At 55.0% G+C, this 19,156-nt stretch overlaps 1 protein-coding gene across 23 annotated transcripts in view; it reads left to right on the top strand.

The window, feature by feature from the left end:
- The window catches only part of DYSF (dysferlin), a 200,559-nt gene that overhangs the window by 119,792 nt on the left and 61,611 nt on the right, over positions 1-19,156 (top strand). For all 23 annotated transcript variants that reach the window (XM_019718953.3, XM_074332153.2, XM_074332151.2 and 20 more), the window contains 6 exons: positions 309-402; positions 942-1,019; positions 8,939-9,120; positions 11,862-12,002; positions 12,832-12,861; positions 14,266-14,295. In XM_019718953.3, coding sequence (XP_019574512.3) covers positions 309-402; positions 942-1,019; positions 8,939-9,120; positions 11,862-12,002; positions 12,832-12,861; positions 14,266-14,295 — 555 coding nt within the window. The remainder of the gene's footprint in view (positions 1-308; positions 403-941; positions 1,020-8,938; positions 9,121-11,861; positions 12,003-12,831; positions 12,862-14,265; positions 14,296-19,156) is intronic.

Raw genomic sequence — 19,156 nt, 5'->3', positions numbered from 1 at the left:
AGATACTTCAGGTCCTTCCTTCTAGCAAACTCCAACCTCTTGGGCTAGAATAAGTCAAACTTCCATTCTGGCCTGGTCTCCACCAGAAAGGGAGGAGAATTTTCCTTGGGACTTGGCATTGGAGTCTGTGGACTGCAGGAGAGGGGAGCTGCCCTAGAGTGATGGTAGAGGCTGATGGCCCAGCTCTCAGCAGCTGAGGAGCAGTATCTAGAGGTCTCCCAACCCTGGGACCTGACTCTCTGGGACCGGTCTCCCTGTCAGCCCCAGGCTCAGGGTAGGATCTGCCCTGACCAGCTCTGTGTCTCTAGGGCGGCGTGGTGGACGACAAGAGTGAGGATTCCACCTCCATTTCCACCTTGAGCTTTGGTGTGAACAGACCCACGATTTCCTGCATCTTCGACTGTAAGTGATATTGGGAGGTGTCTGTTGGGTGATATGGACAGGTGTGTAACCTTCCGCTGCTGTTTGTATGGGGCTATATGGTCAGGTGTCTATGTGGGGCTGTGGAGAACTGAGTCTGTGTGCTTTTTGGTGAGTCAGTGTGTTTTGGTGTGTGTGTGTCTGTGTGTGTGTGTGTGTGTGTGTGCATGCCTGTCTATGTGTGTTGTGTGTGTCAGCTCTAAACTTCAAATCAGGCATTCAAGGCCGTGTGAATTCTGGCTCCCCCATCATCTGACCTCTCCTTCTCCTCGTCTTCCACCCTCTGCCCCCCAGCGCTCACCAGGCACAAGGGCATATCACTTAGGTGTCCACCTTTGAGCTTTGGTCTGTTGTGACCCTGTGAGTGGCTCACTCCTGCAGAGTGTGACATGTGTTATTTCTATTGTTCAGCCCTTCTGTCTTCTGCCCTTCCTAGGGGCAGACTCCCCTCTCCCCTCTAGCTCCAGCTCTTAGCCAACCCCAGCCCATCACTTGGAATCTCTGTTTTTCACTCGGTACAGATGGGAACCGCTACCACCTACGCTGCTACATGTACCAGGCCCGGGACCTGCCTGCGATGGACAAGGATTCTTTTTCTGGTAGGTGGGAGAAGGGAGAAAAGCCAGGGACCGGGGACTCAGCTGGGAACTGAGCCATTGGGCCTCTGGACCACAGGGAACGCAGCCCAGGGCGTCTCCTGCAGGTGGGCTGTGTTTGCAGGCTTTGTGGAGGTGACTGTTGTTGCCACGGTCACTGTGGCTTCCCAGTTGTCAGGTGGCTTGCTTGACCCTTCTGTAGGGTGTGGCTTTACTGACCATCCCCTCCTCCTACAAACGTCTCTGGCCTTGGTCCCCGAAACACCCTCTTTCCTGGGTCCTCTGCAGCCTCCTACTGCTCTGCCTGCTGTTCTACTCCTCAGGTGCATCACTGCCCCCTAAGCCTGATGTTCCCAAGAGTCTGTCTGTGTGCTCTTCTCTGGGTACTGGGGTTACCCCCAGCTTCAGTGACCACTCATGTTAGGGAAGCTTCTAAGCCTTTAGTTCCTGGGAGCCCCTTATGTCCAGCCACACCTTAGGTATCTCCCACTGGATGCTTCACAGTTCATTCTGTTCAAACTGAACTTCTTGTGACACCTCCCCTCCCCCCACCCGTCACATACCATCTGGGCCTTCTCTGCATGTCCCCCCTTGGTCCTGCTGTCATATCCGCATGTGCTATTACCTATCAGTCACCCAGTCTGGTCGATTCTGGCTCCTGAATCTCTCTTGGAGATTTCACTAGGAATTGGCTTTGCCCCTTCGTATCTGGACCCTTTGGTCATCTCCTGGCCTCCTTGCTACTTTCCGCACTGCCCCAGACAGATCTGCTCATGTCACTCCCCCAGTTTCAGACAGAGACACTGACGGATAAATGCTCAGCTCTTCAGCCTGGCAGACATCTCCTTTGTGATCTGACCCCTGTGGATCTTGCCAGTTTCACCATTCTCTAATCCCCCCCATCCACTGGCTCTGGCCCCACCAACTTTTGTCAACATTTGTTGAGCTCTTCCATATCGTTGGCCTTTTTACTTAGTGTTCTCTGTGCCTAGAATGCCTCCCCTCCCTATTTTTAACCTAGTGAACTCCTACTCATCCTGCAAGACCCAGCCTAGATGCCCTCTGACCCTTCCCCAAGCTGAGCTGGTTGCTTCTTCTTCAGTGCTTGGCTGGCACTTCACCAGCACCTCTCTCAGAGCCCTGACCCAATGCATAGATCAATTGCCATCTATCTCTGCCACATGCTTCCCACTATGACTGAGCTCCTCCAGGAAGGGGCCTTATCTTACCCTTGAACCTGCAGCAATTGATATCTAAAGAACTAACACTTACTGAGTGCTCCCGGTGAGCCCATGTGCTTTACTGACATTATTTCATGTGACCCTTACAACTCTCCTATGAAGTAGGTATTTAACATCCCCATTTTACAGATAAAGAAACCGAAACACAGCTTAACTCAATTGTTTGAGTTTAAAATAGCTGACAGGTGATAGATATATCATCCTCCAAATGCTTGAGTGGAACTGAGTTCACAGAATGTGGCTGCAGCTTTTAGCCATCTGCCTGTCCTCCTTCCCAGCCCCCTCCATTCTCCACGTGGGGACCACTCTGGTTCCTCCTCCCCAGCAGATGTGCTTTTCCACATTCCTCTCCTCTTAGGGACCTGTTCTCCAGCCGTGTGCAGCCAGGCGCAGGGTGGAGGCTCTGTGGTTTAGGGCCAGGGTCCCTAGAGCACCCTCTGCAAAGCATATGCAAAACCAGCATGCAAGGATTGGCAGGCCAGGGGCTGCTATCTGCAGCTGCAACTTCCTGGGAAACTGCCAGGAGGCTTTCTGACACTTAGAACGTACTCTGAGAAAAAAAATAAGTGGACTAATTCACAACCTTGTTTCCTCTTCCTTTGGGGGAGGGTGGGAGACGTGGGGGTGCAGGCGGCATATTTGTGTGGGGTGGGTGGTGAGGTGGAGCCTGGGTGGAAGGCCCCTGGCCTCTCTGGGCCAGGCTGGCGGGTGACCCTATGGGGAGGGAACTTCTCCAAGGAACCCATGCTCAGAGTCAGTGTGCACCTCTGGGGACTGTGCCTGCTCCAGCCTGACGCGGGCCTGCAGAGACGTCACACTTTCCATCCTGACCCCACCCCCTCCCCCAAATAAACATCCCTTGAGCGTTGAGGGCACTGCCCAGGGCTTCCTCAGAGGCCACTGGCTTCTGAATGAAAGGCCTGATTGAGCAGCTGCTGGAAAGGAAAACAGCAGCCAACACGGGTGAACCTATAAAACCCAGAGTGTTTATTTTCACTCCCAAACCCTAAACCAAAGCAATTTCTCCCCTGGAACTGACCCTGGGGCGGCTGGCGGCCGGAGTCTGTGCATGGCCACCGGCTGGCATTTCTCAGAGGAAACTCATGTGTGAATCCAGAATGTCTGGGGCCAGGGAGGGTTGAGCACAGTCTCGCTAGTCTCATGGTCTAGCTTCCCTGCTGGGGGTCAGGGGCAGAGAGGGCTTTCCTCCGGAAGGAAGCGCTCTGTCAGCTCCGCCGACCTGGGGTGCTCCGGGCCTTTCCTCATGGTGGTGGCTCCCGTGGCTCCGAGCTGTGTTCTCCGCTTGTCCTCTCTATGGTGGGCCTTGGGGCTGCCCAGAGACTGGGGCTGGTCTGCTTCCTTCTCCCTGCCTGGGGACTTGGGGAAACACTCAGGAATTGCCCGGGAAACATTTGTTGAATAATATTAAACTCAGTCAGGAAAGGGAGTCTTGTGGAGGTACTGATGTCGAAGCTGCCCGAGGATGTCGCCTGGGGTGGGTTCAAGTGTGTGGCCAGCAGAGTTCTCTGGACCCCTGGAGGGAGTGTGGTTATGAGTCTGTGTGGCCTGCGTAGCGATTCGGCATAAGAAATATAAAATGATACTTAATTCAAACGACTTCTCTTTGATATCGGGCCGGGGTTGCGACTGCTTGGTGAGCGTCTGGAGAAGGCGCTGGTTTACTTTGAATGGAAAAAATGCTACTTGAGAGGACTTAGAAATCACGTGTCCTCAGCACCATATCTAATGGGCGGCATCACTTCCCTGAAGTTGCTCTGATATTTCTCAAAGGGAATCAGGGAGGCCACCATCTGCTCTGCCAAATGATTCCCCAGGGAATTCTGCTTTGCGCCCCCCCCCCCCCCTCAGCTGGGCACCTAAACTGCTGTGGTTTGAGGGAACCATCATCTCTGCTTACAGAGCTGCCACCAACACCAACCACCCTTGGGCAGTTCTGTGGTAAGGTCACCACATTCCAGAGGATGCCCCTTGGCATGAGAGACCCAGAGACATCTTTGAAAGAGTCTCACAGGTCAGTGGGCTCAGGGAGCCTGACCTGGTGAATGGGGAGTAGATCAGATGCCGTGTTAATTATAGGAGTGGGGTATCTGTCGAGAAAGCGGAAGGTCCTGCCCTCTTTGTTGGCCTCATGATTCCTGGGAGGGGAAAGCTGTGCCAGTTGGGTGTTGCTGCTAAGCCAGGCTACAATGTGGGTCACCCCACAGCTGAGGTTACCTCTGTAGGGACCAGTGCTTTAGTGTTCCCCCAGATCGAGACTCTGTCCTGGCTGGGGTTGGGGCATTCTTGCTGTTGGACTTCCCGTGTCTGGACTCCTGTCAGGGCCGAACCCCTCGTTTGAAGCACAGCTTTTTGTTAAGACTGGCTCTGGTTGGGGGACTTTTCCCGTTGAGCTTAAGGAGCTGTTTACCAAAGTGCATTGGAGGCTTGTGAAATGCTCCACTTAACAAGGGTTCCTGAAGAAGAGAAACTGGGAAACACTGCTCACCTAGAGATTTACAGTGTTCAGTGGCATTGAGAGGCTCTGAGGTGGCTGCAGAAAAAGGAGGCTGTTTGATTGTTTAAGCACTCATTAGCTGCCCAGAGAACGCACGTTTCAAAGAACATCTTTTGGGAATCACTGGTCTACAGGATTCTGTCCAAATTGCTGAGTATGAATTCAGGACCGTTTACGATCAGCCCACCTCCTCCTTGGTCCTCTGTGCCCAATGCCCTGGATGCTTCCTTGCTGTTTCCCAAACGCTTGTGATCTTTGGTGCCTTTGCTGGTCCGTGCTGCATGCCCAGGCACCCTCTTTTCTTTGGTCTGCCTTGGTTACCTCCATGTTCTTCAGACACAGGGTAGGAGGCCTCCTTTCGGAAGACTTGGTGCCACTAGGTTACACTGGGCACTCCCCACGCCTGGCACCTCATACCGTCGACTATTAATTTGCACATCCCCTTCCATTATAACTGTTGTTTAGTTACCACTTCCAACCAGTAGTCATAGTCTTAAGAGCCTGGATCTTGTCTCATTCATCTTCATATTCCTCGCACCACGCTTACCTACCACATGCTGGGCAGTCAATAACTGTATATTGAATGAATGATGGATTACAAATAATGCTAGAGTGAACATCTTTGTACATACAGCTTTTTGGTTAATTTGGATGACTCCCAGGAATATGGGAAATAGGGTATAAACAGTTTTATGTTTTCCCGGGCATACTGCCCAATTGCTTTCTTGAAGGGTTGCTGAATGGCGTCCAGCAATAAAGGAGAGTACCGATTTCATCAAATATTTGCCAACACTGGGTTTTCTAATTCTAAATAATTTTTTCTTAATTTTATAGGAAAAATATTGCTGCATTACCTTATTAGTGATCTAGTCCACTGTCTCTTAAGGACCCCTTTCCTGTGAGTGTGGCATGGCAGAAGGAGCATTGCACTAGGAGTCACAGTCTCTAGTCCTGGCCATGTGTGAGCGTGGGCTAGTGACTTAGTCTTCTGGGGCAAAGCTCCCTCCTCTGACAAGTGGGATGACGCTGCCTGCCCTGTCCCCTGTTCCGGTGGTCTGAGCTGGTTGGTGGGAGGCCCATGAGCAAAGCTTAGTGTACTGTGAATGCAGAAGTGTCCTCCTTGGAGCTCCAGGAAGCTCTGAGCAGCAGAGCTTGGGTGCAGGGCTCCAGGTCCAGCCAACAAATCACTTCCTGGGGCCTCTCATGGTGATAGAGTCCAGGAGAACCTTCTGTGATGGCTGGAGCTTCCGAGGATAGCTCGTGGTCCTCAGGGAGCTGCAGTCCAGTCACATTCCGCCTCAGCTCGGGGTGTGCTCTGTATGGCTTGGAGGGTGAGGCATGAGAGCCCATCTGCCCCCTCCTGTGGGAGTGGCTCTGGGGAGAGCTCTAGGTGGGGGCAGACAGGGAAGAGCTGGCCCCTCACCTTCCTTCTACCTCTCCTTGGGATCAGCTATTCCCTGCTCTTGGCTTTCCTGGAAGAGGGATGTGTCTGTGCATCTGTCTGGCTTTCCTTCATCTGACCACCTTGCCTCAGCAACACCCACCCCCACTTGTTTTTTTTTTTTTTGAGGGGCTGGCCCCTGTGTGGGGAGAGGCCAGGCCCCAGCACACAGTAGCCCAGTGTCTGAGGCCCCAGGCCTCCAGGCCTGCTCTTTACAATGCCTTTGTTGTGTGTTTTTTCCTCCCATGGGCGGGTGGGGCACGTGTGTGGGTCTGGGTGATTTTTGTTTGAAAGCCACCCCTCCCCGTCCCCCTGCGCTGAGCTCATTGCCTGCACTGATGGGGCTGCTGGAAGGAGTCTGCCTGCTCAGGGGCCAGCGTGGGGGGTGCTGCCAACACCAATACAGTGTGCACAGCCGCTACAATGTGCAATTGTGATCTTTGTGTAAACGTGGTCGGTCTGGGGCTCGCGCGCTTATAAAAATAAAGCGTTGGGGAGCATGGGGGGTGGGAACAAAAGGGGCTTTTTCGCCGGCTCTCTAATATGGTTTTATTTATCGGAACGCTCCCTCTTTCCCTTACTGGAACCAGGGAGAGGTTCTCTGCCGAGCTTGGAGCTGATGGTATCACAGCCAGACGGTTTCATTAAATGCACAGACGCCGCTGGGCCCTGCCAGGGGCAGGAGGGGTGGGGCTCAGGGCCAGTCCTGCCAGGCTGGTGCATGGAAGGGGGAGCTCCATGCCAGGGAGACTCCCACCATCAGGTGGGGGTGGCGAGATGTGGTGGCATTTCTCTCCTGCCCCTTTCCCTGCCATGAGACTCCCACTGCCCTCTTCTACCCCAAGAATTATGTTCCAAACCAATTTCCTACAGGAAGTCCTCTAGGATTGACCCCATTGTGCTTTTGTGCCTGAAGGCTAACGTGCTTGTCCAGGCTGGTGGCTGCCTCCTGTTAGCCAGACCTGGCAATGTTCAGGTAGTGAGTGCCATAACTTAGGTCCCCTTTGTCCTTAAAACTAGCCCCTTGGGTGATAGTCAGAACCTGCTCCCTCCGTCCCATGGTGGGAGTCCTCCCATTGCCCACCTCAACCTTCCCACCTCTTCTGTGGCCACTTCCTGCCACCTCCTGTACAGTGGCCATGCATGGTGTGCCACTTGGTTTCCTTAAGGCCAAGGAGCCTGTCCTGCTCTCCTCCTCTTTGTGGGGAAGTGCTGTCTCCCCTTCTCAGCCCCAGGATTGCAGATGGACATCCCGTAACCCTTCTGAGGCCAGCAGGGCAGAAACCATTACCTCTGAGTCCACTGAGGCCACCTGGAGGGTTAGGGACAGCATTTGGGCTGGAGTGTGAAGCTCAGAGGATGCAAGGTGCTACAGGGCGGAGCAGGTGCCAAGGGTATAGGGTGTTAGAGCATTTGGGCTCAGCCCTCCCAGGCGTCTAGCATCCAGCCGCTAGCCTCCCACATCTCTAGACTTTTCTGTTCATGGGCCCTCAGCATTTGGCACTGTGAGTCTCATAAAATGACAGCAAACTGGACCCTGCCCCCAGGCCGATGTCCTAATGGGAGAAGTCGGTGGAGCCCTTCCTCCAAACCCTCTGCTCCTCTCCTAAATGACATGTCCTCAGCCTCGTAGGACCTTCTTTTGCATTAGTTTCCAAAGTGTGGCCCTGGAAGGCAGCATCTGTACCTTCTGGGAACTTGTTAGAAACGAAAATTCTCGGGCCCCACCCTAGACCTAATGAATGAGTCTCTTGGAGTGGGGCCCAGCAGTCTGTGCAAGCCTTCCAGGTGATTTGGCTGCATGCTCAGATTTGAGAACCACTGCTCTAGAATCTTTTCTAGTGACTCCAACATCCCTTTGGGACTAGGCGGAGAGAATGACTTGTGGGTGGGTCCCAGGCCAGCATAGTTGGGGCTGGCAGGCTGCAAAGGAGTTTGGGGGATAGCAGGGAGCTCCAGAGGCCTTAGGGTCCCTGTCTTACCACCCACTACTAAACAGCTCTTAGGTCCATGTGCTTCTCTCTAGCAGCCCCCCGCCCATCTAAGCCAGTACCATCTTTGCCTGGGCTGTTGCAGTAGCCTCGTAACTTGTCTCCCTGCACTCACTTCTGCCCCAGGCAGGCCGTTCTCTGTGTGGCAGCCGGAGTGAACTTGCTGAAATGCAGATCTAGGCACACCATTCTGATGGCACCAACATCTCTGCTCTACTCTCCCTTCCTCAAGGAAGCCAAATTTCTCCCTCACACACTCTCCTGTGTCTTGTATCTGTTCTTCAAAGCACTGATTGTAATTTTATGTTTGCTCGTATGGATTATGGTTTTGCTCCAATTATGTTCTCAGCCCCTAGCACCTAGCCCCTAGCCTGACATGCAGAAGGCACTCAATAAATTCTGGTTGGCTGAATGAATGAGCCATCCAGGCATTTACTTCCTCCAGCTGGACTTTGCCCCCAGTGGCCAGCCCAAGAGGGAGCCCAGAAGGAGAAGTTCTCCAGATCCCTGTGCTCACTCCGCTGGATCTAGGCTCCATTTCCCCATGGTGGCCCACCAGTCTGCTCATGGAGGGTGGGGAGAGCCCCGGGGAAGTGGGCTCCAGCCTGACATTGTTGCTCCAGAGTGGCAGCCACAGCTCTGCTTCAGCTCTGTGGCCTGTGTGACTCCTGAGCAGGCAACTCTCACGATCTCTGCCATGTCCTGTCTCCCTTCCCTGCAACCGGCCCACACAGATCCCTACGCAATCGTGTCCTTCCTGCACCAGAGCCAGAAGACGGTGGTGGTGAAGAATACCCTGAACCCCACCTGGGACCAGACACTCATCTTCTACGAGATTGAGATCTTTGGCGAGCCGGCCAGCATCGCGGAGCAGCCGCCCAGCATCGTGGTGGAGCTGTACGACCACGACACCTATGTGAGTCTGCCTGCATCCCTCCCTCATCTCACTGCCCACTCCCCCCAGGGGCCCAGGGAGAGAAACCACTGTGAGGGACGGGTCCCCAACCAGATGGGTGTGCCCTAAGGTTGGGACTCTTGGCTTCTCCCCCGACCCCAGACTACAAAGTGGTTAAGACGATTTTAGAGTAATTAAAAATGGATTGCTAGCACATGTACTGTGGCTGCGACAGACGTGGGGACCGACCTAGAAAGGGCGCTTAGCTGAGGGTCAAGAGCTGGGGTTTTCTCTGCCTCTAACGCACTTATATGATCCCAGGCCGGTCCCTTTTCCCCATCAGAGAGCTGCGTTGACTCCACAGACATTTATCCCACACTTGTGTACTGGGCTGGCTTGTCCCTCACTTGGGGTTCCCAGTCTAGGTGGGAGGTGAGACTCACAAACAGAGAATTCCCCAGGGAGACAGAGGGTCCCTGAGTGCCACGTGGCTCTGAGGCAAACGAGGGCCCTCCTGACAGAGCTGCCCAGCAGAACCTCCTGCACCGATGGAAGGGCTCTGCCGTTGTCCTGTCCAAAATGGGAACCACTGACCACAATGTGGCTCCTGAGCCGTTAAAGTGTGGCTAGTGCAACTGAGAAACTAACTTTTACATTTTATTTAGTTTTAATTAATTAGACTTTAAATTTAAATAGCCACAGGTGGCTAGTGGCTCTAGTATTGGACAGCACAGCTCTGGAAGCTTCCCAAGAGGGCTGGAAGGCGTGGGCGGGAAGGCTGTGGGGAAGACGCAAGCCCTGGAGGAATTGTGGGGTTGGGGTGCTGGAAGGAGGCAGGGGGCGTTCTTGCAGAGCCTGGGGGCGAGTGGGAGACTGAGGGGAGGGGAGGGCAGGCTGGAAAGGAGAAAAGAGAATGAGGCCAGTGGAGCAGGGGCATGACAGGCTCAGGATAACATTTTAAAAAGACGAAGGAAGAGAGAGACTGTGTCAGCTGATGGGGCATGTGGCAGAGAGGCCCGGATTGGGTTGGGGGGCAGCAGTGTGATGAAAGGGGAAGAGGCAGGGTTAGGAAGATATTTCCAGAAAGAATTGCCATGACTAGATGTCAGGTGCCCTGGGAGGGTGTGGTGACTGTTTAAGGTAGTGGGTGCCAGCTGGCAGTGGGCAAAGCAGGCCTGCACTGGGGAGGCCAACCTGTGCGATTTTCTTCCCTTGGAAGTAAAAGCTGGCTCCTCGCGGGGTGGGCGATGAGCAACTTGTCTGGAGAAGAGCACAGGCCTGGTGCTTGTGGGGCAGGGGGAGGAGGGAGGCAGAGGACCAGGAGGGTGCTGGGCCAAGGCACTAAGTGGAAGGAGCAGATGCAAGTGAGGATGTGGGGCGGCTGGAAGGCAGCAGGCCCTGGTCTCTCTCACAGGAGCATCACACCTCCTCTTTATAAAATGTTGCTCTGGCCTTGTGTCTTGTCTGCAGGCAGTGCCTGGGAGGGATCCCAGGGGGAGACAGCCGTGGCCTCCTCTGGGTGGGTGGGCTCCAGGGTCCTGGGGAGAGCAGGGGCGGTGCTCATTGTTAAGGTAGTCAGATAAGTCCGTGCTGCTGGCAAATGCCCATTGCTCTGAGCGCCTGCTGTCCTGGCTGCTCGGGCTTTGCAAGGATTCCCCTCCCCCACCCTCTCCATGACCCATCAAATAAGAGGTAATACCTCTCCCAGAGGAGCCTCCAGGAGCCCTCCCAGTGCTTTTGCTGGTGTCCTTTCTGAGTGGTTGGTGCTGGACTGTCACCTGCTGATGGGGCCATTTACGCAGCAGCTGGTGGTCACTCCAGAATGGCTCTTTGGGATGTCCCCAGCAGAGAGGTGACTGCTTGTGGGTAGAGGTGCCTCCCAGGCCTGCTCTGGGTTTCTCCAGATGAGGGCTTTGGACAGGGCATCTGAGCTTGTGAGGACTGCAGCACCAGCTGCCTGAGACCCAGGTTCTGCCAGTTGCCCGCTGCCCGCTGCCCTCAGAGTCCAGCAAGGTCACAGAGGCCCATGTCAGAGGCGGAGCTCGGGCAGGGCTGTGAGTGATGGCTGAGATGGCTGAGAAGCACAGAGGGCAGTACGGCTGCGGGAAATGGCCCACGCAAAGGCCAGGGGGTAAGAAGCCAGCCAAGGCCAGCAGGCTGGAGTAGAAGATGTGTGGGGAGGGAAAGGAGCAGGCAGGAGAGATGAGCAGCCTCCAGTGAGGGGGCCTTCTGTGCCAGGAGAAGAGTTTGGACTCTATCCTCTAGGCAGTGGGGAGCCATGGAAGGTGCCTGAGCAAACGGATAATAAGATGTAAACATCATTTTAGCAAGACTCACATGATTTGACAAGTGTGATCACAGTCTCCCCATCTAAAAGGTGGTGGAATTTAAAGGTGAAATGAACAGGAGATACAAAAGTCCTTGGAAATGTCAAGTATCTATACTGTGAAGGAATTCGAGAAGTGCTAGGATCCTGTCACTCTGTTCTCTCTAATGGACTCAGAGCTTGATTGAATTAAACAAGGCCAATGCTTTTTGGACATACAGAGGGACTTCCCCACCATGATGGGAATTCAAATCTAGCAGTAGTGGCCAGGCCCATCGCATGCTGTTCTCATGTCCTTTTAAGGGGCAGAGCTCACATCAGCACCAGAGGCTGCCCTTTCAGTTTCAGGAGGCCAGATACAGGCCTGGGGATCACTCTGAACTATAAGAGCCCTGGCCTGGGGATGCTGACGCTTTTTTTTCCACTCCCTCTCCAGGGTGCAGATGAGTTTATGGGACGCTGCATCTGTCAGCCGAGTCTGGACCGGATGCCCCGTCTGGCCTGGTTCCCGCTGACTAGGGGCAGCCAGCCAGCGGGTGAGCTGCTGGCCTCTTTTGAGCTCATCCAGAGAGAGAAGGTGAGGCTGGGCCATATCCAGATCCCAGAGGCCTAGGCAGGGAATACAAGGTGTGTGTGTGTCGGGAGGACACAGGCAGGGATAGCCTGACAGAGGGGAGGGGGCTGCTGATATGTCCTTTTCCCCCACCAAGGGTCTGCACTCAGTGGGGAGCACTGAACAGCAACTTCTGGAAGTCAGGCCTCCTGCCAAGACCCATTTTGGCCATGGTTTTGGAACCCCAAATCAGGACGTGATCTAACTTTAGGGTAGAGTGTTAGAATGTGGACTGTGCTAGAATGCCTGAGTCCTCCGGCCATTGGATGTATTTTGCCCTGGGTCATATCCTGACGTGGTTTCTGGGAGGAAGATCTGGTTGGAGGTGCTTCATTGTGATGGGGAGGGGACTCCAGGGACAGGTAAGGGCAGGACCTCTTAGCACTGGCTCTGCCATGGCCTCGCTGAGTGATCCTGGGCCACCCACTTCCCTGCTGCAAAAGAGGGGGTTTGGGTTAGAACCATATCTTCAAACGTGCTCTCGTGTGATGTGGACCCCAATGTGTAAGCCAGAGAGAAGTAGGGCTGTTCAGGTGAAGTGTCTGGAGGGGGACACAGCATACTGTCCCCCCTGGCTTCCCCTTGTACCCTCCCACGAACTCCGAGGCAGCTCCAAGGGGACCCTAGGCCTCCAAGGAAGACAGTCTGCAGACTGTGGGACTGTCTGATCACTGACATATTCCATGAGTGTCATTTTGTGGTTGGAGATGGGTTTGCCTGGCCAGGGCAGAAAGGAGGGTGAAGGGGCCCTGTGTGACAAGCACCTGAGCAAAGCTCTTTTCCTTCCCTCTAGCCAGCCATTCACCATATTCCTGGCTTTGAGGTAAGCCTTGCTCTCCTTTTCTCCTTCAAACTCCCTGCCGGCCTCCCTGTGTTTGCAGCCCTGTCTCGGGCTAGAAAGGGCAGCAGGCGTCCACCACCACTGTCTTGCCTTCAGGGAGAGGAGGGCCCAGTGGGGTCACAGGGGTGGGGTGGACAGAGGCTGGGGTCCCAACCCAGCTCAGGTCTTTCCTGCCCATTTTCCCTGAGAGGATCACACCCTCAGACTGAAGGGACCTCATGGTCATCCAGCCTGTGGCTCTCAGCTGGGTGGCACGTTCGAATCCCTGGGCAGCTGTAAAAGTCCTCAGTGCGCTGGCCCCACCCCAGACCAAATGAAACACAGTCTCTCAGGGTATGGCTCAGGCAGCTTTCAGAGCTGCCTGGAGGATTTTAATGTACAGCCAGGACTGAGAGCCATCGATTTAGCCCAGTGGCTCTCAGCGTGGCATCACCTGGGATGTTGTTGGAAATGCTTCTTGGGACCCACTTCACGTCTCCTGAAGCAAACTCTGAGGGGCAGGCAGTGCAGTGTTCACAAGCCCTCCAGAGGATTCTGAGACATACTCGCATTTCAGAAGCTCTGATTTAGACTGCTGTTCCCACCGTGACCGGGTTTCTTTCCTCCACTTGTGATGGGGACGTGGTGCCCTTGTCCCTGCTCTCCTTCCTTCTCCTGGGGATCACGGTAGAAAGTACAGACCTTTCACTGTGGTACCCAGGCTAATATGCCTCAGGAAATACTATTCTCAGCCAGCTCAGCTGCAGCTTTGAGAAGTGGTCACCTGGGCCCTGTTTGGATGCTTCCCCCTCACAAGGCAGCCCACACAATTTGTACACAGATCTTACCGTGCAGGCCTTCCTTTGCCCCTCTATTCTCCCCCACCTGCCCTTGTCTCTCTCCCATTCCCTCTCCGGTCAAGTCCAAGCTCCCACTCTCAGGCCTGCCAGCGCCTGGGACTCCGGGGTGTTTCTCCTTGGCTCCCCAAGTCCACAGGCTCCAGCAGGAGGAACAGCTCCAGGGTCGCAGGCCTGTCTGTTTCCTGGGGCTGCTGCACAGGGCAGGGCCCTTCCCACCACCTACCTGGCTGCGTTTCCCCCTTCTCCTGTCACCTCCAGAGATGACTGGGCTCTAGGTTTATGTTTTGGTGTCTCCTCCCAGTCTCTCTGCATTGTCGCCCATTGTACCTTCTTTCCCAGGGCCCATGTGGGGGGCATGGCTAGAAGCACATGGCACGGGCCGGGGGATGGGAGGTGGTGTCGGTTGGCTCCTTTCAGGGTAATGTCCCGTGTGCTGATCTCGGCCGCAGCTCAGGGTTCCTTGTCACTAATGGTGAACTTTTACCGTCCCACCTTTCTCCTCCTTTCGCCATCTCCTGGATGTGGAACATCCCATGGTGTGGTCCAGGTACATGATACATCACGGATCCTGGAGGAGGTAAGGTGGACCCTCGTGCTATGGCTGTGGCTGGGGGAGGGGTGGGCAGAGACAGAGGGCAGGTAAAGGCCAGCCTCTGGGCACGTGCCCTGGAGCTTTCTGGGTTCCTGGTTCTCCAACAGGCATCTGTCACACAGAGACCTTTCTGGATTTCATTCCCTGCACTCTGAGCGGATCCAGGGCTGCCTGGGGTATGTCCTGGCATGATTCTGGCCTCAGAGGGCTTGCTGCCCTGTTGGAGGCCAGCATTATCTAGACCTCATGGACAGCAATGCATAGTTTCATCTGACTGAGGACCAGGTGGCATGTTTTCAAGAATACAATGTTCGTAAGGGGCCAGAGTAGTCAAGGAAGCCTTTCTGGTGGAGGTGGCATTAACCAGACATTGATGCAAGAAGAAGGTGGGAAACCTGCCTTTGGCCCAAGGGGCCAAGCACCAGTTTAGGGCGTGGATGGTTTAGGTGCTGGGGTGGGTTGGGGATTCCCAGAAGACGTTTGGGGTTTGCATCCAGATGAAACAAGGCTTCGTCTTCTGCCGTGGGGGTTGAGGAGTATGTTCCCTCCTGGCCTTCTGTGCATCTGTGAGTGGGTCCTCATGAATGAGCAGGGGCAGAAGCCTGGGCGGAGAGATGGGAAGGAGAGCCCTCGTCAGATGGGGGGTTGGGCAAAGGGCGGCCACTTCCTCCCATCAGGGAATCCTCAGGCGGGAAGCAGACACCATTTGACATTTTCAGTGCAACTCGGACTTCAAGTGCAGGGTCAGGATGTGGGATCCGCAGGCCCCGCACCCCTTACCTCACTTCCTTTCGCTCCCAGCCCAAGGTGGGGTCCGCCAAGTACACAGGCCATAATTGAGCATGACAGGCAGCCTCCTGCTTTTGGCTGCAGTTGGAAAGACTGCCGATTTGGAAAGGGGAGCAGAGTCCTGTCCAGGGAAGCAGCACGGAGCCCTCTCTCGATTGAGAGTGTTCTGTGGCCAAAACCCACAGCTTGCTCTGAAGAAGACCCAGCCCAGGGATGCGTTATTAAAAAAGTTAAAATCCTTAATAACTGGATTTGTAATATATAACAGTGAAGGCTCAGATTCCGAGAGCAGGGATCTGGCTGTGGTCTCCTTGTCAGGAAGCAAATCCAAATCTGCAGCTTTTGGGCCAGACCCTGCAGAGGGCCAAGTGTCCTGCTGCAGGGCCGGTCCTGCCATAGGCTGAAGCGGGGTTTGGGTTAGCAAGGCCAGGCGAGAGCAAATCCTGGGGATCTGTGGACACAGGGAGGGGCTAAGCCAGTAGGTTCAGAGGGCCCGAGGCCCCCAAGGATGAATGGAGTAAGAGATGGTCCAGGAAACCACCCTAGGGGGTGACCCTTGTGAACCCCTCATCCCCAGGGGCTCCCACCCCAGCCCTGGGGCCTGTAGCTGCGCCACTTCCCCTGCACTTGCAGGCGGAGCCTCCTGCCAAAGTCTTGGGTCCGATTTGGTTTTAGGAATCTGAGGGGACTGGGTGGAGGCAGGGTAGTCCTGAGGCGGCTGCTGCTCCTGCAGGAAGCTTGACGCCTTCGCAGGATTTTTCTGTCTTCTTTGCATTAGCCAAGCTCTTGCCTTATATTCCCCTGTTCATCCCCCTCCAGGCTCCCAGCCTGATCCCTGTGAGGAACGCTCCAGCCGTCCTGGAGAGCTGTGATAAGCCGTGCCAGGAGCTTAGATTCTGGGCCCCCGGCCACGGGAGGGCTTGCAAGTCTGGGAGCAGAGAGGGCAGATAGGTAGTTAGGAAGTTATCTGGCTGCCAGCGTATGGTTGGGGGCAAGGGGCAGGAGGAGAGACCAGCTAGGAGGCCTGGGTGACTGAAGGGTGGTTTAAGGACGGCCTCTTTGGTGGGGAGTGCCTTGGGGCCAGTGCAGCCCAAGGCTGTGTGGGTGACAAAGTGTCCCTGAATGAGATGAAATGTCATCTGTCCATGCTGAGGGCTCTCAGAGCAGATGGAGGACAGTGGAGATGGCTTCCTGGAAGAGGTGACACTGAGCTCGCTTCTGAAGCAGGGCTTGGCAGAAAGGTGGGGGTAGGGATCCAGGTGGCAGTGCCTTGGATTAGGGGCATGTCACCACCTGGGGCCAGTTTGTTGGGCAAGATTTTCGCTCCCCCAGGCTTTATATCTATCTTGGGCACCCGTATCTGGGGGCTCTAGGCAGAGAAGAGGAACTGTTACGTCCTGTGGTTAGGCTTTGGTTACATGAGGGAGAGGTGGGCCCTTGGAGAGAGCATGGGTGGAGGGGGCTTCCCTCCTGGCTCCCACGCCTGTCTCTGTGTTGCCTGCTGTTTTCCTCCCTTCCCGAGCCCTGCTCGCTTTCCCCTCTTCCCGCTCTCCCTTCGAGTTTCCCTCTTCCTCTGTTTGCTCCTTGGCCCTGGCTCTCCTTCTCGCCCTCCTCCCGCCTCTTCTGAGCCCTCTGTCTCGTTTCTTTTCCTTTTTGTCTGGAGAACAAAGGCAGGCCGTGCTGCCAAGGGGAACGAGTTCAAAGAAGCTGCAATTGTAGATTTCCTGAGAACTGGAGAGTGTGCACATGGACGTTGTGTGCGAGTGCGTACACTCACAAGAACACACACACGCACGCACCCGCGGCAGGAGCGGGGATGGCTGATTCCCTGGCAACCAGGGGCCCCCAGGATGTGGACATGTGCAGAGGAAGACTCGCTTGGGGGCCCCTTAGGTGGGAGCAGGGGGCGTGGTTGGAGTGGTGCCCATGGTTAGGCTTCTCCTGTCCTCTGTGGAGGGGATGCCCTAGTAGAAGGGACTGCATGCTCTGTGGCTCTTTTCACTGCGGGCTCAGGGGGCCAACCAGCTGTCATTGCTGCCCTTCCAAAGCCAGGCGACAGCGTATGTATGGCTTTTAGTCTGAGCCGTACACGAGGTAGTCTCCTGCAATCCCAAATCCACTAGAAGGAAAAATTTGGTGTTTTGCAATCAGGAAAATAAGCCCAGTGGTCCCCCATCCCCCATCCCTCCCCCAAGGCCTTAATTTAAAACACTGTTTTTCCTCCGAAGTGTAATTAGAGCAACATGTTATTCCTAACGAGCTGGGTGGGGCAGGCAGACAATGGAACCCTCCCAGCCTGCCTGGCTGCCCCCGCCTGGAGCTCCCTGAGGAGCCAGGATCTGAATGTCCAGAGGGTTTCCCTGACTGTACCCCGCTGGGCGACGTGGGGGTCTGTGGGCTACTGGTGGCAGGACTGATCTTCGGGCTGGATGGGCCAACACTACCCCCTGCCCTGGGAATGAATGTCTGTCTAGTGTGGTGGCCCCTAGGACTGGGGGAGGAAGCCCCGTACGCGGTTTAGGGCCTTTGCTCCCGTCCTAGACAGCAGGATGGACAGACCAAAGGGGGCATTAGGACAGTTCTGCTAATCTGAGAGGAGAAAGAGCCTCACTTGTCCTTGGGTCCTTGTCTTGGTCTGAGTGGCTTGGTAAACGCCTTGCATCCCTGCAGAACCCCATCAGTGGAGCAGCCCCAGGTCTGCACTGCATTTAGGGTGGGTGGGAGGGTGATCACGGAAGGGGTTCCTCCAATGTGGCTTTATATCTAGCTAGGCTTATATTCTAAGGCTGCCCTCGAGGGCTGCAGTTCTCAGAGTCCCCTGTCACACATAGGACAGTGAGTCAGGAGGTCCCGGTGGCACTTTCAGTGTACATGCCCCTCCCCAACCTCCCCACCCCGCGCCTGGCAATGTTGATATGCTTCCCCAGTTCTGATAAGGACCGCTGCGGCCCACCCCTATTGAGAATCACTGTCCCTGAGGGGGGTGGTGTACCTCAGGTTGGCTGGACCAGAAAAAAACTTGAGAATCTCGGGCACAAGAGCTGGCTATCTGGCCAAGGCCACAGGACCCATGTGTGAGATATCAGAGACCTGTTAGGACCTTGGGAAACTTGGACCCAGGGTCACTTAGGCAGAATTCAAAGGAGTCAGAGAGTAGGCTTATAAGAAGTTTCTGGAATGGTTGGGGAGATTTTCTGGAGGATGGAGAACTTGAACGAGGCCCTGAAAGTTGTGTTAGATTCAGGAAGAGGGCAAGGGAAGCCCATTCAAACAGAGGGAACCACGAGCAGGCGCAGGGGAAGGAGGGCTTGGCGAGGACCAGGGGACAGGCTGGGCAGACTACAGTGTGGGAAGGGAAGGAGGGAGAACACGTCGGAGCCATTCTTCATCCACCCACCCACCCACCCATCCCTCTGCCCCCCCTCCTTCCCTTCAGTGATCCATTCATAATCCATTAGTTATTGGACAGAGGACTCAGCTGTGGTACCTGTGTGTAGAATTGCTGGTTTCACTGGGTACATAGACCAATGAACACATAGGGGTGGCACAGGGTTTTGTGTCTTTCAATGGGAGTGAGTCAAGTTGCTGTGGGAACCATGGGGGTGTTTAACTTAAGCTCAGGGCCCCAGGAAAGATTGAAATGGAGACCTGAAATCCAAGTAGGAGGTAGCCAGATGAAGTGGGAAGACCTTTCAGACAGAGGGACCTATGAGCTGCAAGCCTCACTGGTAAAGAGAGCATGGTGTCTCCTGCAACCTGCAAATGTTCAGAAGGGCAGGCGCGAGCATGTTCAGGGAGGTGGCTTGTCACTCTCTGCGGTCCCAGAAGGGAAAGGGATCTGGTGAGAGGTGAGACCTGGGAAGTCCAAAGGAACTAGGAGGTGAGGGGTCTTGGCGGCCTTGTCAAAGAGTTTGGACTTCCTCCTGAGCAGGTAAGGAACGTCTGAAGGCTCTTAAACAGAGTGACATTCTTAGATAGGGCCCCTTGGCTGCAGAGCACAGCATGCATTTGTTGTGGGGAGCAGATGTGCAAAACCAGAGGCAAGGAGACCACTTAG

The sequence above is a fragment of the Rhinolophus sinicus genome, chromosome 2, assembly GCF_057876585.1.
Source record: "Rhinolophus sinicus isolate RSI-liver-muscle chromosome 2, RSI-T2T, whole genome shotgun sequence".
In the NCBI taxonomy this organism is placed as follows: domain Eukaryota; kingdom Metazoa; phylum Chordata; class Mammalia; order Chiroptera; family Rhinolophidae; genus Rhinolophus; species Rhinolophus sinicus.
The sequence above is the reverse complement of the archived record's forward strand: the minus strand, read 5'-3'. Positions and strand labels throughout refer to the sequence as shown.